The sequence below is a fragment of the Anolis sagrei genome, chromosome 3 (genome assembly GCF_037176765.1).
Source record: "Anolis sagrei isolate rAnoSag1 chromosome 3, rAnoSag1.mat, whole genome shotgun sequence".
Lineage (NCBI taxonomy): Eukaryota > Metazoa > Chordata > Lepidosauria > Squamata > Dactyloidae > Anolis > Anolis sagrei.
In genome coordinates this window covers 256211446-256238142 of record NC_090023.1, presented here as the reverse complement: position 1 = coordinate 256238142, position 26697 = coordinate 256211446, and the positions used below count along the sequence as shown (strand labels likewise).

The window sequence follows — 26697 nt, the reverse complement described above, 5'->3', positions numbered from 1 at the left end:
CACAAGTTCTCCTTTCAAGGGGTTTTAGAATAGTTTTAACTTGAAACAGTGCACATAGTCTATAAATCTCCCCCATGACTTGTCAGAAGATTCAAGCTCTTGAGTCCCCTCTATCCCATTTAAGTAAACATGCAAAAGAGCAGCATTGTTGCAGCTGGGCAGAGTTCATGGCAAGATGTGAGTCCATTGTTCATATACACTGGGAGGTTATCTGAGGAGAATAGCCCTGAGATAACCTACTTTATGGTTGTGTAAGGAGGCCATCGGTCAGATGTGAAGCTGCAACCACTGCCTTTGGCCCCCTTCTCCTGGGGACTGAGGCACTTATTTGTCCCATAAACCTCCTTCAGCAACACTCTCAGGGAAAAATATTGTCCCAGTAAAGAAAGACCTGTCGTTTGTCATTCTAACTTAACATTGACTGGTTTTAAGTTGTGAGTGCAGTATCTGAAATGGAACAAAACCTAGATGACTTAAATTCATCCAAGCAAAACACTAAAATTAGTGGCTTGTGCAAAGTCATGTAAATCCATCTAGGAGTCAGGGTGCAGGGAGGAAAGGAACATGGAACCAGCATTGGATTGAAATGCCTAACTACTGAAAAATCATATCCTCATAACTGCTGGAAATCTCGCCTTGGAGGCTTTTGATATTTTATCACTTATGGCTCACATGATTTCAAAATCGTCTTCACATTTTGAGGAAACAAAACTGAAAAAAGTATTCTTCAAAATGAAAAGGGAAAATACTCTGATTCTCAGGAATCAGAAATATTATTTCTTTATTTACAACATTTATATTCCACCCTTCTCACCCTGCAGGGGACTCGGGGCAAATTACAACGCACATATACATGGCAAATATTCAATGCCATTTAGACATAGAACATATATAGACAGACACAGAGGCAATTTAATATTCCAGCTTTTCCGGCTTCATGAGGGTATGCTTGATTCCGGCCACAGGGGGAGCTGCCACTTCACCGTCCATTTGTGACACCGAGTCCTTGATGGAGTACTTTTTCATTCTTACACACACTGCTGGAAGGTTTTATGGTATCATAAATTAGTTAAATTAGCCTCCCCGCATAAAGCAGAACCTAAATTTCTTACTTAACAGATGCAACTGTCTTTCGGGTTGCATAGAATCATAGAATCAAAGAGTTGGAAGAGACCTCAAGGGCCATCCAGTCCAACCCCCTGCCAAGAAGCAAGAATATTGCATTCAAATAGGTCGACAGCAATCTAGACTATTAATGGTCGGGAGCTCACTCTGACCCAGGCTGGCTTCAAACTCATGACCTCTCGGTCAGTAGTGATTTAATGCTGCTGGCTACTAACTAGCTGCGCCACAACTATGGTACACAAATGTGAGTATAGACCAGCATGTGCATTTTCTTCTTTTGCACACATTCACGGAGTACATCCATTGTTTGTGAATTCACCCATGAACGATGCACATGAAAGCTCTTTCATTTACTATCGTCTAATAATACAGAGAAACAGTCATCCTGTTGAAGGATTTGGAACTAACAGAATATCACCAGATCATACATACTTGGGATGTGATCTTTTCCTACTTAGCTTTCTCCCCATTTTCCAAACATATTAGAACTTTGGCATGTTTTCCAATGATTCTTTCTCATTTAGAATTTTTCCATATTAAAAACATTATGTTTTATTTAAAAGAAATTTTGCACAGAGCCTAACTAAGAACGAAAGTGAAGGCTCTTGTCTGTTCACTTTTGTTCAAAAGAATGGAAAATATCATGGCACTTGACATTTTTTGACATTCCTTTGTTATCAAAGATTATGGAATATTTAAATATTCTTTGTACCCACAATATGTAGGCACATATTTGGAACAAATGCACCTCTAGACAAACTAGTCGACTTTGTCCACTGTTTGATATATGACTTTTCTCAATTTTGATGTTCTATCCAGTGGGCCTGACAAGATCCGCCACATGCCAACTCTCCTTGGGGAGGGGCAGTTTATTATTTTTAACTGACTTTAAGTTGACTTCAGCTTATGAGTGAGACACCATCCTATCCTCAGCAGCTCTGCACAGTAGACATGTGCTTTTGGGGAAAACCTTGCTCCGTTTTGTGTCCCAGCTTTCGTTGGGGTCCCCGATCCAGATTTTGTGGGCCTCCTGAAACTGGAAAGGTTGTTTTAGTTGTTTGTTTTGTAGCCTGAAAATCTGACCATTATGGAGAGGGGGCTTTTTCCCACTGGTTCCCCTTCCCAGCCTGAGTTCTTCTTACCTGGCACCTGCTGTTTCTACTCTAGAGTAAGAAGTGCTCAGCTGTAGGCACTGGCAGGTGTGCACACTTTCTTGGCCTTCCTGCACGCTCCACCACACACACACTCTCTTTGGAAAAAGAATGTGTGTGTGGCAGGGCGTGCAGGCAGGCCCGGAAAGCGAGTGCGCCTGCCAGTGCCTGCAGTTGAGCACGTCTTACTCAAGAGGCTCCAGACCTGCCTGCATGCCCTGCCACACATGCTTCAAAAGGGCTGTGTGGCGGAGAGTGCAGGCAGGTCTGGAGTATGCCTGCAGCCGAGCTCTGGACCTGCTTGTCTGCACGCCCCGCCACACACGCATTCTCTTTCCAAGGCAAGGAGGCAAGTTTGAATACACACAAAAGCAGGCTTTCGCGTCAAGCAGATTTTTGTTTGGGTAGGGGCTTCTCCTTTTGTGCTTCCTATTATCAGTAGTAGCAGTACAATGAGACTATGGGAAGGGGATTTCCCTGCCATAGATGCCCAGTTGTATCATACCCTTTCTTTGAAGACCTGACGATTCACATGTGAGAGTGTTCTTCCTGGGAGTCACAGGTTATTGAAGAGTTTCTGAGCCAGATTATGTGGTCATTTTGTTTTTCTCCAAAAGATTCCTGAGATAGAACCATTCCTAGGGGCATTTATGAATAAACCCACTATCTGAAATTCTGACAAGGGGCTTGTATTGGTTATTGCTTCTCCTGGTCATGTTGAGAAAGAGAAAAAGCACTCAACAATCTCATATTGGAGAGAAAATGACGAGATCCCTTTATTATGTCACCCCAACCCATTTTAAAAAATAGCGAGCTAAACAGGCTATTTTGGAAGCTTCTGGAAATGTAAGTTCTAACTTTATGGGATGATTTTATTCTAACATGTCCTGTTTTCCCACTCTCCCCTCTTCCTATAAATAATTTCCATTGGTATCCTCCCACTCAACTGAGTTAAAACTGGAAAATATATTCTTTCTTCTTAGTCTGAAGCGTGAGTGGATCAAAATCTCATCTCAGAGTCCTTATCATCTAAAGCATTGGCCTTTAAACTGTGGGTCCCAACCCCAAATGAGGTCCCCTTAGCTCAGTGTTGGGATCACGAACAATTTGGCAACAGTAAACATCCATCTATACATTTACATGTATCAAATGTGAAGAGTGGACAAATGCATTATTGTGATGCAGTTCCCAATTGCCCGTTGCCCGCAGGTCCAGCTGTTTGCATCTCACAGCTTTATGAAGGCAACACAGAACCTCTTGGTAGTAGTCTTTGGTGGTGTTTGTGTCATGTGGTATGATAAACCCACAGCAGTGGAATCAAAGAAAATTGTCAGCATGACAGCGGACCTGCCTTCCTCTTTTTTGTTTTTTGTTTTTGTTTTTGTTTTTTTTTTGGTCTCGGAGATGTGAAATGCTTCCATTGTGATGACTATAACTTGGTTTCTGGGTTGTCCCCATAAACCATGAACTTATTGCCAGGAATCACTGCATTGACACAGTTGGGATCACTGTTCACAGTCTGCAGCATCGCACATCTGTATTTACTCCAAACAGTTGCTTCTGCTCGGTTGTTAATAGCTTTGGCACTGAAACCTAAATCCTCAGTCAAAATGAATAGAATGATCCAGTGCTGATGCTCACCTAGTCTGCAAGTTCTCTGGTCATGATTCAACAATCCTGCACCAATCAGGGTCCTCACTCGGTCAATGATGATCTCATTTCTGGATGTTGAGGCCTACTGGATTGTGCTTCACTCTTCACTGCTTTGTGACCATCTTTGAAGCCGTATACCACTCCATTATCTGTGTGGTGCCCATTGCTTCATCCCCATAGGGCTGTTGAATTTTGCGGATCGTTTCCACTTGAGAATCGCCATGCTTCATACAAAATTAAATGCAGTAGTTTTGTTCAAGGTTTTCTGTCATTTTATCAAACACCAAAATGAGATGGCGCTCACTTAACACATCCTGAGTTACCTGCTGTCTGCTGGCAACTGACAGGCAGGATAAAAATCACGCATGAGCATTATGATCACGTACATACGTTCATCAAACCATGCCTCTCTAGCTTCATTTTTCATAAAACAACAAAAATTTCAAACATTGAAAAACTTGAATGAGAATGCTAAGCTGGTGTACATTCATTGCTGATCAGTGTCAGGAATTTCATTCTTGCATTTTAAGAATACACAAAAAATATGGAATATTGGATTCTTTTTTATTCTACCATGTGTGTGTCTCTGTGTGTATGTGTATGTGTCTGTGGAGTTTACACTTAAAATGTACCTGTTCCAACTTACAAACCCTTATTTGTCTCTATCCACTTCCTTTCCTTATTATTGGTGAGTAATTGGGAGTTCTCTGCAGTGATCCAAACTCCCAAGTACTTTATCTTCGTCACAGTTTGTAAACCTGTCTTTTCCTTGAGTATCTCCTGTCCTTTTTTCGATATATTTTTAGTCAGAATCATTGTCTTTTTCTTGTCCAATCTGAAGCCTGCTAATTTGCCAAATTCTTCTAATTTGTTTATCCAGTTTTCAATATTTATGCATGGGTCCTCTACTATACAAATTACATCATCCACGAAGGCTCTTATTTTATATTCAAAAACCTATCTTGTTTGTAACTTGGGGAATGTCTGTATAAAAATCTCCTGCCAAAAAGGGTCACGAGAGAAAAACATATAAGAAGTTCTTATCTAAAGAATCTTTCGTTCAGGAGAAGAGTTTGAAAAGAGAATCTTTTCTTTGAAAATGCTAACACACTAGATCCGCAGCAACGTAAAGCTCAGATGCGGGAAGGGTTCTCTATGATAAATCAGCAGCCGCAGCTTCGACTTTGCCTCATTAGCACTAGCAAGTGCAGCATCCAGGAAAGAGCTGAATACACGCATTATTTCTAGAGATGGCAGGAAGCCGGTGTCTGGCAGCTGAACTCAGTGGTGTGTGATCTTTACACTTAGTAACGTTTTTGGTCCTGCTTATCATATCTATTTTAGTTTCTTCTGTACCGAGGCTGTTTTTCCTCAGTGCAATCAGATACAGCTATGACAAGACACTTTGCACTCCCTCTCTTCTTTACACAGCCCTGCCAGCAATTTAGTGGCCTTGTTAAATTTTTGCAAAAGTTGTCACTTGATGAGCCTTAACAGCAGTTCCATTCCAGAGGCCCAGGTTTCCTTTTTAAATATTATCTGTAAGAATGAAGCTCAGAGCAGTGCTAGCTACAAAGCTGTCATAGGTTTCATATACCAATGTATTTATAGCAGGATGTTAGTGTGACCCCGAGCACAGTTTGGAAATGGCTGCCACGACGAATAGTGGTCCTTGCCCGTTGTGCCCATTGTACTGAAATTTGGCAGGTTATTTCACTTGGGACCTAGATGTGACCTTATCGCTCTCAGGCACTAAATTTGGGATCCTGAAAAAATAGCTTTTAAACCATGGTTTATTGTGGATTACATACTAATACACCCATTTCATGACTCCTAAATATGAAAATGTGTTTCTTAGACTACAGTAAAATGCATTTTTTCATATTTCAGGATGTCATTGGCAGGACTGGAAAGACTTCAAATTCTGGAGGAAATACGTTATTAGTTTTTGGAGTTTATATTTTTGAATCTCAGTTCAATATCAAGGGGAGAGCTATCCTTTAAATCTAAATAGTGGAATATACAGTTAAGAGCACAGATCTCCCACTGTCTCTCTGGTATATTATTTTACATCCCACAAAATACATCTCTTAAATAATGTATGTGTGACTTTTCTAGTTGTGCAAAAACTAGAGTTGGGCTTACAGTTGGTAATTAAAATACAAGAAAGCAACACCAGCAAAATTTAGTAACTAAAGAAAAAACTCAAGAAGACTTAAGTAAAAAGCCAATGACAACAGCAGGCAAAGCTGTGGCAGCCTTTATGAAAAGAAACTGGTGGTTTGCAGTTTTCAGAAGACACACAGAGAAACTGTATTGTGATCCACTGTGATTTTAATTGCTGCAGAAATGACACAAACAGTAAAGATTGGTTCATACCTAGTAGGCAAGTTTGCTCAAATGGGGAAGGGGTGGAACTTGAGTGTAAAATTACTATAAGGTTCTTGTCGGTTTTTTCGGGCTATAGGGCCATGTTCTAGAGGCATTTCTCCTGACGTTTCGCCTGCATCTATGGCAAGCATCCTCAGAGGTAGTGACCTCACTACCTCTGAGGATGCTTGCCATAGATGCAGGCGAAACATCAGGAGAAATGCCTCTAGAACATGGCCCTATAGCCCGAAAAAACCGACAAGAACCTAGTGATTCCAGCCATGAAAGCCTTCGACAATACAAAATTACAATAGTTTATCTCAGACGTGCATATCTGGTCAGTTGAAAGACAGAACTGGGACAGCTTGAGTTAGATAGGCTCACACTCCCTCTGAAAACACAGGCTTGACGGTTAGGGATGCTTCTGAGTCTCAATCTGGATGCCCAGGTATCAGCATTGACCAGGAGTGCTTTTTCATAGTTAAAACTAGTACGCCACTTGCACCCATTCCTGAAGAAGTCAGATCTGGCCATGGTGGTACATTGGTTACATCCTGGTTGGACTACTGTAATGTGCTCTACATGAAGCTCTCAGAGACTTCAGTTGGTCAAGAGAGCAGCATCTAGACTTCAAACTGGGACTGGCTATAGGGGGCGAACAATTGCAACAACACCACTAACTGCCGAAACGTTTTCAGGCACATTTCAGAATGCTGGTTTTGACTTACAAAGCCCTATATGACTTCGGTCCGGGCTATCTGAGTGGCTCTATCTCTTTCTATGAACCTGTCAAACATCTCCGATCCACTGGGGAGGGCCTTCTCTCTGTCCCACTACTCACTCAAGGGCGTTTGGTGGGAACAAGAGAGAGGGCCTTTTGGTAGTTGCTTCCAGGCTGTGGAACTCCTTCCCAATAGAGACCGGAATGGTCCCATCTCTGGTAAATACATTTCTATGCCAGCAGTCACTTGTGGGAGAATGAGGGACACACTGCTGGGGAGGTAATGGGTGGGATTCTGGGGGATTGTGAGTTTTAAATGTAATTTTGATTGCATTTAAACTGTATGCAACGTTTAACTGTTTATAACATTTGTATTTTCTTGGTTTTAAACTGTGTACAGTTTGTGTGGTTGTTAGGTGCCACCTTTAATCCCCACTGAGAGAAAGGTGGTGTATACATACATACATACATACATACATATCACTTTCATCTCTGAGATTGAGACGCAAAGCTGCTATCTCCAGTTGAACTTTAGTTAAGTCTTTGAAACAAAATCACTTTCGAACTGTTCAAGTTCAACATGTGTACAGAAAATACCCTATGACCAGGGTCTATCCTTACCAATTTAGTGAATGAGCAGAGATTCAGGTAGCTATTACAGTTCACACATGTACATTAGTCCAACAACTGATGAATGGCACTTTTCTAAATGTTCAGAACTCTCAACTCTCAGAATTCCTGACTTCCAGCAATCATCATTTAAAGAACCAAAGGTTGAGATTTATTTATTTCTTTACAGCTTTTATATTCCGCCCTTCTCACCCCGCAGGGGACTCAGGGCGGATTACAGTGTACACATATATGGCAAACATTCAATGCCAATTTTTGACATACAAACATATACAGACATACACAGAGGATATTTAACTTTTTCTGGCCCCCAGGGGAGCTGTCGCTTTCATCGTCCATCTGCGACGCTGATGAAGCACTTCCGCATTCCCTGCTGGAATCTTCTTTATGGCCTCCTAAATCAGTTAATTTAGCCTCCCCACACTTTAAGGTGGTACCTTATTTTCCTACTTGACAGATGCAACTGTCTTTCGGGTTGCAAAGGTCGACAACAGGCTACACACAATTGGTTGGAAACTCACTCCAACCCGGGCTGGCTTTGAACTCATGATCTTTTTGGTCAGTGATCTCAATACAGCTGACACTCAGCCAGCTGCGCCACAATCCCGGAGATCTATTGCCTTAAAGGATTTCTTGTACATGTTTATAAATGTGCTGCCCAACCATGAAGAAATATACTTGTTTGCTTCTGCATAGCCCCTTCTTAGTATCTCGGATAGGTTATGCTTCTGTCCCAGCTGCCATGCTTGTAAAATTCATCTCTCTGTTTTTCTGCATTATATGCAACAATTTCAGTTTCTCCTGGCTATAAACAACTGTTTATAGTGACCCAAAAGGGAAAATGTCTTGAGTTCTAATTACCTATGAATGGAAAACATAATAGCTTAAGACAAATCTGTTTTCCTTACGTTGGATTTACCTTTGTTAGGGCAAGCAAACTAAATAACACATTAACGCTCAGTAATTCTAATTTCCCTGTTTGCAAACCTTAATTAGGCAGCTCTTGAAATGGAATACAGAAATAAAGCATGCCTGGTCCTGGTGCTTATGTACAATTAAAGTGCTTCATCATGAAGTTAATCCTCCCCTGTGTAGACGTAATTCTCCCTTGTCTGATGCAATTTAAAAAGAAATCAAGATAGAAAAAAATATATAATAAGATGGGAGTCTTGACGTATCAACTATACCGCTGAGGTTGGATGATTCAGCCAGTGATTGGGAAGAAAATCCGCATTGTTTCAAGGGGAAACAACAAAGAAAGAGTTGCATATAACATTCTGATTCAGAGCAGATTCCCTGCTGTGGCCTTTGCCTGATGCTGTTTGATAAATAAATCTTGAGCAAATTCAATCATTCAGGAAAAGCCAGTAGTACAGCTTCCTGGAGGAACAATATGAGGATATGTATGTATGTGCATTTATACACAATGTTGTACTATTTTTTAAATATTGCATATGGTTGAAGGGCAAGGCATTTTCTGATTCCAGTAGAAGTGACATATGCATGTGTGACTCTTGCAATATATGTGGGGAAAATTATTCACCAGAGTGCTATGGATGTATTCTGGCAGAAGCAGTGTTGCTCACACAGCGGTAGTGTGGTTCTGCATTGTGCATTGCTCATTGAGGATTGCATAATTAAATCCATTCATTGACTTGTGTTGCACAGTGTTGTTGGACTTCATCAGACTTATGTAATAGTAGTGTAGCACATTTCCACATGTGGATATTTTACACTACACTGAGAACTGTAGCCATTGAATTAGTAGGATTTGCCTAGTGGTTAAGGTTAGTAGATTGGCTTTCATGTTTACATCTTTCCGTTCCCGGATCCTTTCCCGTCAGTTCTGGTGTCCGCTCTGAATGGGCCCAACCTACTAACAGTGTGTGCTTTTCAGCATCATGGGTTGCCACAAAACAGCGTGGAACATTTTGTCCCTATCTACTACATTGCCTGGAAGAAGAAGAAACATATTCCAGGAGCAAAAAGCAGTAGATTGATTGTGACAGGTTTTTTCTCCCCGCCATTGTTTTAAATCAGTGGTTCTCAACCTTCCTAATGCCTCAACCCCTTGATACAGTTCCTCATGTTATGGTAACCCCCAACCATAAAATTATTTTCACTGTTACTTCATAAATGTAATTTTGCTACTGTTATGAATCGTAATGTAAATATCTGATATGCAGGACCAAATTTGGCACAAATACCCAATATGCCCAAATTTGAATACTAATGGGGTTGGGGGGAGGGACTGGTTTTATCATTTGAGAGTTGTACTTGCTGGGATTTATAGTTCATCTACAATCAAATAAAATTCTGATCTTCACCAATGATGGAACTGAACCAATCTTGGCACACAGGACTCCCATGACCATCAGAAAACATCAGCAAGGTTTGATGGGCATGGATCTTGAGTTTGGGAGTTGTAGTTCATCTACATCTGTGGACTCAAACAATGATGGATCAGGACCAAATTTGGCACAAATACTCAATATGTCCAAATGTGAACACTAGTGGAGTTTGGGGGGAAGTAGACCTTGGCATTTGGGAGTTGTAGTTGTTGGGATTTATAGTTCACCTACAATCAAAGAGCATTTTGAACCCCACCAACAATAGAATTGGACCTAACTTTCCACATATAACCCAGATGACCAAGAGAAAATACTGTGTTTTCTGATGGTCTTTCGTGACCCCTCGGACATCCTCTCGCGACCCCCCCCCCAGGGGTCCCGACCCCCAGGTTGAGAAACACTGTTTTAAATAGAAGGACATTATTTACAACTCTTCTGGTAACAATATATATGATGATCACCTTTATAAATGTAGTACTCAGGCTCCTTAAAAAATCAGGGGCAAAGATGCTGAAAGTCACAGACCACAGCCAGAAAACATAACAACTCTTTGTACAGGTTGAACACATCCTTATAACTTTCCCTTGTCTTTAGGGTTTTCTCATTCAGCATTTACCTTTGGTATCGAGAGCCATATCAGCCAGTCTAACATCAACGGTGCTTTGGTGCCCCCAGCTGCTTTGATATCCATTATCCAGAAAGGCTTGCAGTATGTAGAGGCAGAAGTCAGTATTAATGAGGTAAGGAAATCGCTCTTTTATATGCTTCCTTTCAATGTGTTGAACTGCCAGTCACCTTCTTTCCCTCCTTCTTAATTTTCCTGCCTTGCTCATTTTCCGGTATCTTAGATACTGTCTTATTTGTGTCCACCAGACATTTCCTTTATTGAATAAAATGGGAGCATCATAAAATTATGGTATTGAGATCAGGATAGTCCTTGCTTTGTGAGATTTGATGCATATGGAAAGGAGAGATGCTACTTAAGATGTAACTTTCTTTAACCAGAATGTTAGACTAGTTACCAAATATTAAATTTTGTGGATACATGTCTTGTAATAAAGTTCTGGAAAAGCCTAAGAGATGTAGCCCCCCCCCCCCCAAAGAGATGCTTGTATAAGTGTGAAAGGTTTGAATACATCTGTTTATAATGCACGCATATTAAAACAGTTGCTGCTGCTTCATTTAGGAGATCAGACACACACCAGTTCCACTATGTAATAATATTAATGAGCCAGTGGATCAAATTGAGCAGAAGTGCATGGCGGTTTTTGTTTACTCTCGTTTTGCTGAGGCTGTTTATGAATTATTTTGAATACATGCCCTACTTTATCCCAATTGTTTTCTTCATTCATTTCTCTTTGTCTACCAGTTTATAGCTATCTAACCCTTCCATATGGAGATTAACAATAAATAAGCACTATTCAATTCCCAATCAAATTATTTTTCTTCTACTATTTTTCTGTAATGCGAAGATGTCGGTTTGTGTGATTGCTATCAAAGTGAGTGTTCATCCGGTTTTTAATTCTGGATAATGTCCAGTGTTTCACATAAAAATCCTTTTATGAAAATTAGCTTGAGGTCTAGTGGACAAGTGAACATTTCCATCATTTTGGATATCCGTCTTCTTTCTCTTTTGAAATGGAATAGAAAGAGAATGCACAGCTTTCACTGGAAATAAATCCATTTTTTTCTGGTACAAACGTTGAACCAGACCAAGTGGCAAGGATAAATGAGGGAGACAGCTTCTCACCAGGAGATCTGGTGTTGCTAAAAATACATCAGAGGACATGAGTGCATAGACAGTTTTCATGAGATCGCATTTGACTAGGACTTTCATGTTAGGGTGTGTGTGTGTGTTATCTAAGGAAGTACTATTAGTACAAGTGTCTTCTCCTAAAGTGCATTTCCAGATATATATTTTTTTATAAAAATGTTGTAGTCCCATTGGGTTGGATATCTCTGCTTGTTTATTTATCCTTCAAGGTTGGTATAGGGAAGGTGGGCTTCCTGTAACCATAAAATTTATTTTGTTTCTTTATGAAGCCCCCCCCCCCCACACCCATACAAAATGTCCCAAAGGGGACACAGGTGCCATGTTTCTCCCAGCACACGTGTCCCCTTTTTTTTCCTAATCACCTTCTCCCCAAATCATGGCAATTAATAACCCCACACGGAAGAATTGATAGTCTGATTCTGCATTATTAATTGGTCCCTTGACCTGTTTTCCAGCCCTATACTAAACTTATTTCTCCTCTTTGAAGTACACCTATAATTATCTCCCTTGTTTTTGCGTGGAAGTGAGCAAGATCACTTTTAGGAAGTATAATGTGCTGTACTTAAAAGTTCTATATAAACCATGTCTCACAAAAATTACAGGTTTCATTCAACTCTCAACTATCTCTAAATTACTTTTTCTTCCTCACCGCTCCAATCTCCCCATTAGGATGGTACGTTATTTGACGGTAGGCCGATAGAATCGCTCTCGCTGATAGACGCCGTGATGCCGGATGTAGTACAAACAAGGCAGCAGGCCTATAGAGACAAGCTCGCACAGCAGCAAGCGGCAGCGGCGGCAGCAGCAGCTCCAACAAATCCACAGGGGTCCGCCAAAAATGGCGAAAACACTGCGAATGGAGAAGAAAATGGAGCCCACACTATAGCAAGTAAGCTAGTGATTGACTTATTTGATGAAAAACTATTTGTGTACATTATTATTATTATTAACATGAACATTCTGATCTTGTTTTGGTGTCTGCAGTAAATATTATCTGGGTGTTTGTCTGAAAACAGCTGAGAGGCAAAAGGGTAGAGTAATGTGTCTACATGTGAGGCTTTTGTAGTACTCAAAACATTCAAACTCTTCCACATCTACATTTTTCAGCATTATTCAGAAGAGTTTGCAAGTGCTAAGTGCCCTCACTGCTGCTACTGTCATGAGTGTAAACATGTCCATTCATGGAAACACATGAAGATGATGAAAATTTGAAGCTAGTGTTTAGATATTTCACATGATATACATCCTTGCAGGACAGGCTTCCTCCTACCTCTTATTAGGAATCGCAGTATAAGAAAGTAACAGCTCTACATTTAATTTAGGTCCACAGATTATAGATACCATATATTCTGGTGTATAAGGCTACTTCTCAAAAAAAATATTCTCAAAAGTCAGGGGTCGTCTTATACGTGGGGGTAGCCTTATGTGCGGGAGTCGTCTTATACTCAGGAGTAGTCTTATATGCCGGGAGTTGTCTTATAGAGCGGGTGCTGAAACTTCCCGTCCGGATTGGAGAATCTGTGGTTGCTACATATGGTGGGGGGAGCTCAAAAATGGCAGTGGTTGCGTCCCTTACGTATGCAACGACTGTATGAAAGCATTAAGGGGACACTGTACAAGTATGGTAGAAGAAAATCCATTCATCAGGATCCATGGACTTAATGCGGTCCCAATGGTGAAGTGAAGGGGCGCCTCACCGGGAAGGTGTAAGTGAAGGGTGGAGCAAACTGCAGGTGTCCGGGGCACCTGGGTATGGAAAAAAGAGATTGAGTGGCTCGGACCCAGAAAAACAAACTTTTTTACCTGTCTGGCCCACCCTTGTATCCTATTATCGTGCCTCCTCCTCTGCCTCTCAGATCTCGCTCCTGAAGATTGCAGTGAAGCAGTGCAAGTGTGCATGTGCAAGATCTGAGAGGCAGAGAAGGAGGTACAGTAATAGGAAAATTACTATATTGAAATCAAATCTGATGCTTTTAAAAAATTTATTTGGTGTACATTGGAAGAGAGGTAGTCTTATACAGCGAGTATATCCCAAACTCTATATTTTAACTGGAAAAGTTGGGGGTCGTCTTATACACCCAGTCATCTTATATGCCGGAATATACGAGTAAACAAAAATGGATGCAGATCATTGTTCTACCACAAGAAATGTCTGGCTCCATGACATATCCAATCATTTCCAATGGAATGTGTCCTCATGGAAAGTTAGGGTGCTAATCCTGCTATTGTTTTAGAGAAGAATGAAATGAATGGACTTATTAAAACCTTTGAGTAATTCACAAGAAGAAGTTAATAGAGACAGTCCACACAATCAAACCCTAAAGTTGGGTTGAGCCGAGGTTCATCTTGTGTGTCCTGGTTCTTACTCTTAGTATCCCTGCAGCCTGCTGATTCAGTTTTAAATTTCAAAGGAGAAGTGCTTGCTCAGCTCTCTTAATGGCTAAGACAAAGCTAATGAGCGGTATTTTGCTTTGGAGCTAAGTTATTTGCAAGATATGTCCATGAAATCATTTAGTTCCCAGCAACAGGCAAGTAGAGGCAGGCTGCTAGAAATGAGCCTACTGTAGTGTCTACTGTGCAATTCACAACCTACCTTTTCTTGAACTCTTAGAAATATTGCTTACTTTGGGAAAGGGATATTGCCCAAGCCCTTTCCTAAAAAGTATTGCTAAACTATTTCCTGCACAGAGTATTATGTGTGCCGGTTTTGCAAAGTTAACACTTTGTCTTACACGTAAAAACATGAAGATACACAGGTTCTTTGAAAAAAGCCAGCAGTCTTCATTCCTTTCCATGTTTGGATTTGGAAAACACAGGCACCCTTCATCGTAAAGAATTGAGAATGTGATGTGCCAGCCACCCCTACTGGCTGAAACGCAAATGATACTGCATCTCTTTGCAAGAAGGAACATTTTCGCTACTGTGTTGAATACCAGTGATGCTGGAATAGCATCTTCACTCTGTCTCTCTCTCTGTGTTCGGTGAAAATACACTTTTAGAAAGAAATGGAATGCAAAGTTTATCTTTAACAGCATTCCATTAATCACACTATGGATTGACAGACTAAAAATAGCTTATTTCCCCTGTTATTGCATTTTAATTTTTAATCTAATATCACATTTTAAGTTATTAATTGTATAAACATCAGAAAGGTTTGATCATTTGCATATGCAAAGAAAAAAGTTGATTTTTGCTTGGTGTACCATTTTGTGTTGTAAGGTCAGGGTAATGAGACATTTTTTAAATGAGGAGCTGCTATTATGATTGGCCACTACATTTATTTATTTATTTATTTATTATTTATTTATTTATTTATTTATTTATTTATTTATTTATTTATGGCATTTATATGCCTCCCTTCTCACCCTGAAGGAGACTCAGAGCAGCCTACAAGACATACATACATACATACACATAATATATTATATCTTTAGCATAGTACAATATCAGCACTAAATATTACTATATTGTACTGTACCATTATATTGTAATATTATTAGTAATATTACATGTAATATAAATATACAACTATAACATCATACCATTATTATTAGTGTTACATTGCATTACATCACAATATCAAAAATATTATATGTATATACAATATATTATATTATTAGAATAGCACAGGAGACAAGGTGGAACTGTCTTCTGCCAACTGTCTACTTGGCCACATTGATCTATCTATTTGGTGTCATGGTGAACATGGAAGAAACAGAAAGTTTCTTGCAATATTTAAAGCAAATAAAAGTTTGTTGTTTATTTGTTCAGTTGCTTCCGACTCATGGACCAGCCCACGCCAGAACTTCCTGTTGGCCGTGGCCACCCTTAGCTCCTTCAAAGTCAAGCCAGTCACTTCAAGGATACCACACCTCCATCTTGCCCTTGGTCTGCCCCTCTTCCTTCCATTTTCCCCAGCATTATTGACTACTTCAAGCTTTCCTATCTTCTCATTATGTGGCCAAAGTACTTCATCTTTGCCACTAATAGCCTTCCCTCCAGTGAGCAGTCAGGCTTTATTTCCTGGAGTATGGACTGGTTTGGTTTTCCCCTGGTCCAAGGCACTCAGAATTTTCCTCCAGCAGTACATTTCAAATAACAGTTCCTATACTCCATAGACCTACAGCATTGAAAAACACCCATTTGCCCAGCTTTCTTTAATCTAATAGCCTCCAAATGTTCTACAATACTACCATATTCCATGATCATAGATTTGGCTGGTTCAAGCTGCTAGAAATACCTACCTTGTCACTTGTACAAGAAAGAGAGAAACCAATACCTTGGGCCATACATTATACAAAAAACATACTGGGACCCATATATTAAAACTACATTTTATTGCCTGGACAGAATGCTAAAATCTATATATATAATAAAAGTCAAAACTTGTATGCGGCGGATGTGTGGCGGTGTATGTGCCAGCTTTCTGATTGGCCAGCCTGAAAGTTCCAAGATTCTGACTGGCTGCTGCTGTGGTGCTATTTACATATGATCCCTGATTGGCCTGCTTCAACGGAGCCCCTGGTGGAGAAAAGGGTTCATGGCAGAAACAGGGCATGACAGAAGGAAATTTGCATATGGTCTCTGATTGGCCAGCCTCAATTCCAAGATTCCGAGCTAACAAAGAGAGGAAAGGAAAGGCCAGGGGCTCTGTCAGAAAATTACCAATACAGACCACACTTTGCAAACAGAGCACACAAGACCCACTCGACATCTTACTGCAGTTTGGAGGAGGATGAACCATGGATGATGGGACTTGCAGTACCATCACTCACATTCTGAGACCGCTGTTAACCTCATCCAATGACTGATCAGGACCACACTTGGCACATAGACCTCTCATGACCCACTTTACGTCCTGGTGTGGTTTGGCTGGGGATGGACCATGGATTATGGGACTTGCAGTACCTTTGCTCAATCCTTGAGAGCACTGCAACCCTCATCCAATTAGCGATAAAGATCAAACTTGGCACACTGAGTCTCCATGATGCACTCTACATCCTGGTGCAGTTTGGAGGAGGATGCACCATGGATGATGGGGCTTGCAATACCTGCACTCCCTTCCTACGACCATTACAACTGCCAACAAGGATGGGTCAGGACCACAATTTACACAGAGAGCCTGCATGACCCATTCTACATCCTGGTGCGGTTTGGAAGAATTTGTCAATGCATGATGGGACTTGCAGTCACTGCACTCACTCCTTGGGACCGAGACCCTCGCCAATGACTGATCAAGAGCAAACTTGGCACACAGAGTCTCCATGACCCACTCTACATCCTGGTGCACTTTCTAGGAGGACAGACCATGGATGATGGGACTTCAAGTACCTCCACTCCTTTCCCAAGATTGTTGCAACCCTCATTAATGACCAATCTAGACCAAACTTGGCACACAGAGCCCCCATGACCCACTCTACATCCTGCTGCAGTTTTGGAGGAGGGTTGACCATGGATTATGGGACTTGCAGTATGTTTACTCACTTACTGAAACCACTGTGACCCTACTCCAATGACTGATCAAGACCAAACTTAGCACACAGAGCCCCCATGACCCACTCTACATCTTGGTGCAGTTTGGAGGAGGACAGACCGTGGATGATGGGACTTCAAGTACCTCCACTTCCTTCCCAAGATTGCTGCAACCCTCATCCATAGACCAATCTAGACCAAACTTAGCACACAGAGTCCCCATGGCCCACTCTACATCCTGCTGCAGTTTGAAGGAGGATGGACTTTGGATGATGGGACTTGCATTACCTTCCCTCACTTACTGAAACCACTACCACCCTCATCCAATGGCTGATAAAGACCAAACTTGGCACACAGATTCCCCATGACACACTCTATATCCTGCTGCTGTTTGGAGAAGGGTGGACCATGGATGATGGCACTTCAAGTACCTTCACTCACTTCCTGAAAACAATGCAACCATCAGCCAATGACCAAGAAAAACCAAACTTGGCATAGAGAACCACCATTACCCACTTCTCTAATAACCCGGGCAGCGCCGGGTCCCCAAGCTAGTAACATATAAAACAGCCCTTTTTCTGTTTAAAGCAACACAGCTGAGAACTGCATATTTCGAGTCGATTGGGGTAAACTGTAGAGATGATGCAGATATTTGATCTGGATCGGGACCTTGTTAACAACTTGTTTATTTTAACTTATGTTGCACTGTGGATTGTGTGTGTATATATATATATATATATATATATATATATATATATATTTGTGTGTGTGTGTGTATGTGTTTGTCAAATGGGCTAATCAATAAAAAGTACTACCAATTAACATATTTTTGGAACTTAGATGGGTCTGGATCAAAACATAATATTAATACGGTTGTTTATCTCCTCCATGTGTTTTTATTGTCCTGCTCTGGTGTATTGGGATATGATAGCATGTAGCTGAGAGTCTTCCTTCTGTTCTTCTGCTGTCCATTTAGTAATTTAATAACATTTATACACAGGAAGAAGAAGAATGGGTAGCTGAGTAATGAATATGATCAGTAATTGTGCATATTGCTGCATATGCCTTGTCTTGTGTCCTTTTGTGCAGATAATCATACGGATATGATGGAAGTGGATGGTGATGTTGAAATCCCTCCCAACAAAGCAGTGGTGCTACGCGGACATGAATCTGAAGTGTTCATCTGCGCCTGGAACCCTGTTAGCGACCTTCTGGCCTCAGGGTATGTTTCCCCTAAAGAAACCCCATGTGGTCTTGAATAAAAGATCTTACGGAGTATCTCTTTTGTTTTTCTGCCCATGAATATGTGCCATGGGAAATCCATAGTGGGAATACAGGAAACAACCTTCTAATCTCCTTAATAGCATTTTAGCATTTTCCTTCAGGGGTGTTGTGAAGCAGAAACATGAACAAAGGATGGGAGGACACTCTAGGAGGTTCTTCCAAGCGGAAGCATTTGTATCATTGACATAAACAGTAGAATAATTGATGGATTCTCCTGGTAGGAGAATCAAGTGTTACTAAGGTTTGCAAATTTCACTATTGTTTATGACAGGAAAGCATGAAAGAAGTCAGGCAATGAGAAGATATGTCTTTGGTTGTTACGGATGGGATTCCTAAACCTAGTAAATGCTAACATTTATTTGAAAGATGGTTTGCATTCTTTATTAAACAGTACATCAAGCATTTTAGTTGACTGAAGACGATTTCTTATAAGTTTGGCTGTAATACAATGTGGACCTAAGCAATTAGAAATAAGTATAACTGAGTGGAACAGTGCTGGCAGCAGACTAACCTTCATAAGATTGTAATCAGGACAGTCATCATCAGCTGGGTCATATGGCAGTTTAATGCTGCTATTTTTATAGTGTCTTGTCCCAACACCAGTGCTTTTTTTGACTGCCATCCATTGTTGTTTTTCAGATGAAATACTTTGTTTTGGTTTCATAAAAATGAGCAAGTTCTTATCTGTTGGAGAAACCTGTGTTCTGATATGGATAGTAGTTTTCTAGCAATCAAATCCTGTTTTCCCATTGCAGGCTATATGTATATTATATGTAGAGCACTTAGCTGCTAAACTTGTTGACTGAAAGGTCGCAGGTTCGAATCCAGGGAGTTGTGTGAGCTCCCACTGTTAGAGCCAGCTTCTGCCAACCTAGCAGTTCAAAAACATGCAAATGTGAGTAAATCAATAGGTACCTCTCCAGCGGGAAGGTAGTCATGCCAGCCACATGACCTTGGAGGTGTCTATGGACAATGCCGGCTCTTTGGCTTAGAAATGGAGATGAGCACAAACCCCTAGAGCCAGCCCACACCCAGAATTCCCTGTCGGCCGTCACCACCCCCAGCTCCTTCAGAGACTGAGGATAGCAGTACACCGATTTTTATTTTTGTTGTTGCAGGTTTCTTCTCAAGCTCTGAAATCAGGTGGGAGTAACCTTTTTTGATTTGGTTTCATTTTGCAGATCTGGAGATTCTACAGCAAGAATATGGAACCTCAGTGAAAACAGTACCAGTGGATCAACACAGCTCGTCCTTCGGCATTGTATACGAGAAGGAGGTCAAGATGTACCGAGCAACAAAGATGTGACTTCCCTGGATTGGAATGTAAGCAGAAACTTTTCATAAATTATCATTTACCAAAAAGAAATGACTGTTTCGCTTCAAACATTTCAGTTTGTGGTGGCTATTTCTTTGAGGGAGTATGAGTTTTGGCTATTAGTTTTATTGCTACTGTTGTACCATTCATGTGCCATGGTACCTGTTGAAACAGATGCCTTGCTGAAATGTCATCATCTCATATATATGGGACTGTTATGTAGTGATTAAAGCCCAGCAGGGCTGCAGGCTTGTCTAAGAATTCATTCAGCAGGCCCCTTTTCTCTGAAAGCCTAGTGGACTTTTAGAAGTGGCTTGTGATACATTAATGGAGCCGTAAAATCCCAGCAGGTATGACCAAACCCCCAAGTGTGTTTAAATTAACTGCCTGGAATATGACCCCTCACAATGGAGGTAAAGGCAAGGAGGCAGGAAACAGAAAAGATGAAGTGTAGCTACAAACAGGCTTCATCTATCATTGTCACTAAATGTGTGCTTTTAACAAGGAAAACACAGAGAAACCAGACCTTTTGATGAAAAAACACTGGCACAGATGAAACGAAACATAAATCTGTCTTAGCTGATCATTGTGACAATGTAAGATAATCAATTACAGTATGACCTCTTTGTCCATGGGGAATATAGTCCAAGACTTCACATGGGTACACAAACCATAATGAACAAAAGATATTGCATGGAGTCAAGCTGGAGGACCTAAGAAATGCCTAGAACAGACACCTCTTTACATATTGCTATGTCCTCCAAAGCAACTCTGTGGTCCACCTCCAGCAGAAGCATGCCACAGAATCACATGGAAGATCTAGAAAATTCCAAAAGAAGACATATTTTGTTAGACACCGGTAAACAAAACCATCCCTATCATTCCCCCTGAGTCAGTTCATCTAGATTGAAATCCACAAAAGCGCATGCAAAAATAAAAGTAGTTAAGTTTCAAAGTTGGCGCTAGATTCTTTCCCAACACTCAACGTCACCTTTTTTCCAAATAGGTGTGCATAGCATTGCAGCGGGCAGACTCTATTCTCACCACGAGATACAGTCATTCCTAGTGAAAATGCTAGATTGCTTAGCTGCGATTTATGAGATAAAAGTATAAGAACTGTAACTTTCCCCGACAGAGCGAAGGTACACTTCTAGCGACGGGGTCATATGATGGATTCGCAAGGATATGGACTAAAGATGGTGAGTACGCTACTTTTCAGTAGCTTAGTTCAATTACTTGGTGTAACCAACCAAACAAACAAGAGAGAAAGAAATTGTAATTAATTTAATCTTACTCTTTATTTTTATAGGTAACCTTGCCAGCACGTTAGGGCAACATAAAGGTCCCATATTTGCATTAAAATGGAACAAGAAAGGCAACTTCATTTTAAGTGCAGGTGTGGATAAGGTGAGGAGACTTCTTTAATACTCACTGTTACAAGATTTAAATGGGAGGTAGCTATATTTGTTGATTTGTGTTAGCAGCTAAAATATAATTAAGCCCTGGGAAAATCTTTTGCTTTCCTGGGTTTAGGAATAGCAATTAGATTGTTGTAAGTTTTTTGGGCTGTATGGCAATGTTCCAGAAGCATTCTCCTGACATTTAGCCTGCATCTATGGCAGGCATCCTTAGAGGTTGTGAGGTCTGTTGGAAACTAAAAACAATGGTTTTATATATCTGTGGAAGGTCCAGGGTGTGAGAAAGAACTTTTGTCTGTTGGAGCTTGGTGTGAATGTTTCAATTGGCCACCTTGATTGGCATTTAATCAAGTGATATTTCCTATCACTTGATTAGGTCTGTCATACATCCACTAATTCATATGCAGTACAGACATCAGATGTGATCTCTTCATGCTAGTACAAATTGCAATTTAATTCTAAATTATAGCATTAAAGTGATCAAATGATGACTTTTTAAGAGCAGGTGAGAGATCTCAGTATTGGAGCAGCTTAGGACTAGGCCAGACAAATAGATGGAGAGTCAGAAAGAAAATTCAATGTTGTTTACATATGATGTCCCCATAAGTCCCTCTCTCATTATTTTAAGTCTTGTTTCATGCACCACACAACAAGACATCTAAAGTTGTTATGCAGCATGCTTTCATCAAAAAGGCACACCTGCTCATGTTAACGTATGTGTGTAACACATGCTCTTTAAGATATATTTAAAGTTACGCTGTCGCGCCTGGGGGCTATAGATATTAGTGAAAGAAACATGGACGTGGCATCTTTTCCCCAGTTCCTCCTTTAGAGAACTGGAACTCTCAAGGATCAAGACACTATAGATAACTCGAAATAGGCTTTATTGTTCACAATGAGTTATCTTTCTTAGGCATAAACTTGATGTTTCAACAGGAGTAAAGAAAATATACGTTACCATCTCTGAAGTCTTGGGTCCAAGGAGTTTTACAGCTGAGAAGCTTTCCAAGTTCCCTCATTCTCAATGGCTGTGAATGCCTGAACATTCACAACCCCAGTCCAATGACCTATATATGAAGGCACAAAGTCTTCCTCTTGATGCCAAAGGACTGGTTTGAAGGCACTTCTACCCAGCTGGATTGCTGTGCCGAGAGGAGGGGCCGCAAACCTTCCTTTCCTCCTCTCAGCACAGAGATCCAGCTGGGTTTCTGTGCCGAAAGGGGAGAAGGCATGCAGCTGGTAGAAGATCTGCAAAAGGCTTCTTTCAGCCCCACATCTTCCCGCCAGGACCCTCACTCAAGTACAAACTGAGGGAGCCTTTTTCAGTATTAACAATGTGCTGAAAAACTAGGCTTCTACTCGAGTATATACAGTATTTGAGGCTGTATCTTTTTGCTAAGATTCTGAATGGTGACCCTATCCCAACAAAACATACAGCCCTGAATAATGTTTGTCTAATGGATTTTAACAATAGGGCAGGGAAGATCCGTAAAAAGAAATTACACAGTTTTACAATATTACTGTTATTTTGTTGTTGTTTTAAATTCAGACCACAATTATTTGGGATGCACATACTGGAGAAGCCAAACAGCAGTTTCCTTTCCATTCTGGTATGTATTTCTCTTCAAAAGAATAAATCACTCTTTTAAACAAAGGGCAATATACAGTGAAAACCAATTTCTATTGGCTCCATAAGTATTGCTCCCCTCCTTTGAAAAATGCAGATGTATACCCAAATACCTTTGCTAGATCATGGGAAGGGGAAACACTGACAACATTATCAATTTCCCATTGTTTTTTATTTGGATTGTCTTTGGAAAAGAAACATGTGTAAATATTTATTTAAATGAGTGCTTAGACAAGTTACTGTTCAGTCAGGGTTATTCTGAAGTCTGTAGAACAAATAATTAACTTTTTAAGCTCAATTTTATCTCCCCCAGTTATGTATCAAAAATCTGACTCTACTCTATAGATCAGTAGCTCTTAACCTGTGGGTCCCCAGGTGTTTTGGCCTACAACACCCAGAAATCCCAGCCAGTTTACCAGCTGTTACAATTTCTGGGATTTGAAGGCCAAAACATTTGGGAACCCACAGGTTGAAAACTACTTGTATACATTAAAATCTTAATTTGTGTTGGTTACTGTAGTCCACTTAAATTGGTTTTGGCGTCATCTCAGTCTTAGAATACCCCTTGAACAAAATATATTTCCAACATTACTTTATCCGACACAGGATACATGATTGTATCATTTCAATAATGCTGAGCAGTAGTTTCTGAAGATAGAAGCTTTATGGCAAGGAGCAATCTAAACCTAGATTTCTCATATCTGCACCAGAGATCTGTCCACAGTTAACCCCAGCTTGTTCTTGGGACAATAACAATGGGTCTAGATGTAGTAGAAGCTTTTCCAAAATGGGGGGAGGGGCAAGCCCTTAGCATTGGGTTTTTGGGGCATTCACAGAAACAGCTTGGGATAACTTATTGACTTGAGTAGTGCAATAAGAAATCAGTGTTGTCATTAACTCCTCATTCCATCAGAGTCCTTAGGCTTATGAGACATGGATATGCATCCAGGAATATATCCATTTTTTGTATGATAGAGGGAAGGTTTTCTAGCATATGCAAAGAGACCTGGGCTGACTAGATTTTGTTATACCCCATACAGAATCATACAGTCAATTTCCTTGATCACACACACTTCTGGATTAAATATTTGTCATTTTTAGCAGCTATGGTTTTTAGGTCATTGAAGTGTGGTATAAATTGGCCAATCATTTCCTCTATTGCAATCATGGGGCAAATGAGGTATTTTTTCTTACTTTTGTCCTCTTTTTGTCAATAGCACCAGCATTAGATGTTGACTGGCAGAGCAACAACACATTTGCCTCCTGTAGCACAGATATGTGTATTCATGTCTGTAAGTTAGGCCAAGATAAACCCATCAAAACCTTCCAGGGCCACACAGTAAGTATGCTTTTTTGTTATCTTCCACTTACATATTTGAACCAAAGTTAAGAGACACAATCTTGTTATTGGAGGTGAAACTTAAAAGAGTTTTCGTTATGATCTGTTGATCTTACCTAACTCCTTTTATGAACTTGTTGTTTAATGCCATAGTTCCCACAAACTATGGACTTTCACTGGACTTTCTATACAAGTCATCTGGAACTGACTGCAAGGTTCTTGAGATATTACAGATGACACACAGCTTCTAAAAATGTGAGATAAGTTTGGTTAATTATTGGGAGAAGCAAGAGTTTGATACATTATACAGTTGTACTAACTTCTAAATTGTAGAGTTGCGATACCCTTGCTATGTAGGTACAGTGCTCTAATTGTTATCATCATCAAATAAGTGCTCTCGGTCAATCCTAGAGACTGTGCATAATCTAATGTTATGGAAATATGATAACGCCTCTATTCACATAATGTTATGGAAATATGATAACACCGCTATTCACTGAGTGTCCACGCAGTCATGAAAGTGAAAAACTACAAATAAAAAATGCAATCTTTATCTGATAGAATACTGCTTCTGTGTTCTCTCTAGAAATCTCTATGTCCCCCATCATGATGAAAGAAAGTTGACCAGAGTCAAACTGGAAGATAGAGATATTATTAGAAAGACCACACTTAATCAAATCTGTGAATAGTCCAATCAGCAAAAGTCAATAAACACAAATGTGGAGGAATAATTATAATCTTTTCCAGTCCTGGGTTTTAGCCGCAATTGGGTTCTATTGAATTGAATAGACTTACTTTTGGTGGACTATATTTAGAACACAGTTTTAGTCATTCTGGACCATTAACGAGTTGTTTCCACGTTAAGGCTGCAGTTGACGGATCCAGTTGAATTTTGAGATACACACCACACACACCACAATGATTTCAATATCATCCTCTTCCATTTTTAAAATCTCCTGTCACCACACTGTTGAGTTAAGAAATTTCCTTGATTGCATCTCTTTTATGGAAAGTAGAATAAAAACTAAAGGCCCAGTTCAACTTTATTTTTTCTGTTTTTTTCAGAATGAAGTAAATGCAATCAAATGGGATCCCACTGGTAATCTTTTGGCATCTTGTTCTGACGACATGACTTTAAAGGTAAACATGCAGTGGATTGTTAGGAGTTTCAGGTCTGCAATAAACATTTTATGCTAATGCTTTCACATCTAGATTGTTGGGTGGGTAGCTTGTGACATTCTTCCCAGATAGAATGCCAACTGTCGGTCCCGATGACATTTTAGTCAGTTTCTAAACCATAAGAATTGTTTTGGTGCATCAAACAAGGAGCCCATTTGGTCTGCATGAACAATGCTAACTGGTAGGCTGGTGCAAATTTTTGGTTTAAAATTGGAACTTGTATCTGATTTCTTAAATTTGTGCATACTAAGCTGTTTTCGAGGCATGCAGATGGGGGGGGGGGTTAGAATTTGAATCACTTACCCAATTTTTTTTGTAAATGTTCTGTAACATTTGGATGTCTCTCCTGGTCAGTTTAATTTCACTATAACCATGAAGCAACTTTGGTAAAGCCTAATTAAAGTGCTTTGGCTCCATCTTCACCGGCGCCGCCATAAGGAAGGGAGCTGTGAGCATGACTAATCACAGCCATCTTAACTGTAGTTTGGTAAGGCCAGGCCTCCAATGGAAGAGATTGCAAAAGGCCATTCTGTAAACTACATTTCCTAGAATGCAAAGCTGCTCAGGAGCCAAACGATGGTTGAAGGATCCAAATAGCTGGCTGCAGCAGTTGCCGTTTAGGGTTAGTCTAAATAAAATAAATAAAATGATTGAATCTTCAAAGAGGACTGATGTAAGCAAGCATTAAGCAACTTTTGCAAAAGCCAAAAGAACTTCTAACTGTGCTAAGACACAAAAGAGACATGCACAAGAAGTGGAAAAAGGGAAAAATCACCAAAGAAGAATTCAAACAAATAGCCAACACCTGTAGGGAAAAGGTCCGCAAGGCTAAAGCACAAAATGAGCTCAGGCTTGCCAGGGACATTAAAAACAATAAAAAGGGCTTCTTTTCTTATGTCAGTAGAAAAAGGAAAAACAAGGAGGCGATAGGGCCTCTTCGAGGAGAAGATGGGGCAATGCTGACAGGGAATAGGGAAAAGGCAGAACTACTTAATGCCTTCTTTGCCTTGGTCTTCTCACAAAAAGAAAGTAATCTTCAACCTCATCAAGATGGAGTGGATGAGGGATTAGAGGGCATCCAACCCCAAATTGGGAAACAAGTTGTCCAGGAATACCTGGTCGCTCTAATGAGTTCAAGACCCCAGGGCCAGATCAACTACACCCAAGAGTACTGAAGGAACTAGCGTAAGTCATTTCGGAACCATTGGCAATCATCTTTGAGAATTCTTGGAGAATGGGAGAAGTTCCAGCAGACTGGAGGAGGCCAATAAAGCAATAGTCACTTATG

General features: G+C 40.4%; 1 protein-coding gene across 4 annotated transcripts in view; it reads left to right on the top strand.

Annotated features, from left to right (window-relative positions):
- Positions 1-26697, top strand: part of TBL1XR1 (TBL1X/Y related 1) — a 218870-nt gene that overhangs the window by 179143 nt on the left and 13030 nt on the right. For all 4 annotated transcript variants that reach the window (XM_060767487.2, XM_060767489.2, XM_060767488.2 and 1 more), the window contains 9 exons: positions 10596-10741; positions 12445-12664; positions 18337-18469; positions 19713-19854; positions 20982-21045; positions 21156-21253; positions 22814-22874; positions 24109-24230; positions 25296-25370. In XM_060767487.2, the coding sequence (XP_060623470.1) occupies positions 10596-10741; positions 12445-12664; positions 18337-18469; positions 19713-19854; positions 20982-21045; positions 21156-21253; positions 22814-22874; positions 24109-24230; positions 25296-25370 (1061 nt within the window). The remainder of the gene's footprint in view (positions 1-10595; positions 10742-12444; positions 12665-18336; positions 18470-19712; positions 19855-20981; positions 21046-21155; positions 21254-22813; positions 22875-24108; positions 24231-25295; positions 25371-26697) is intronic.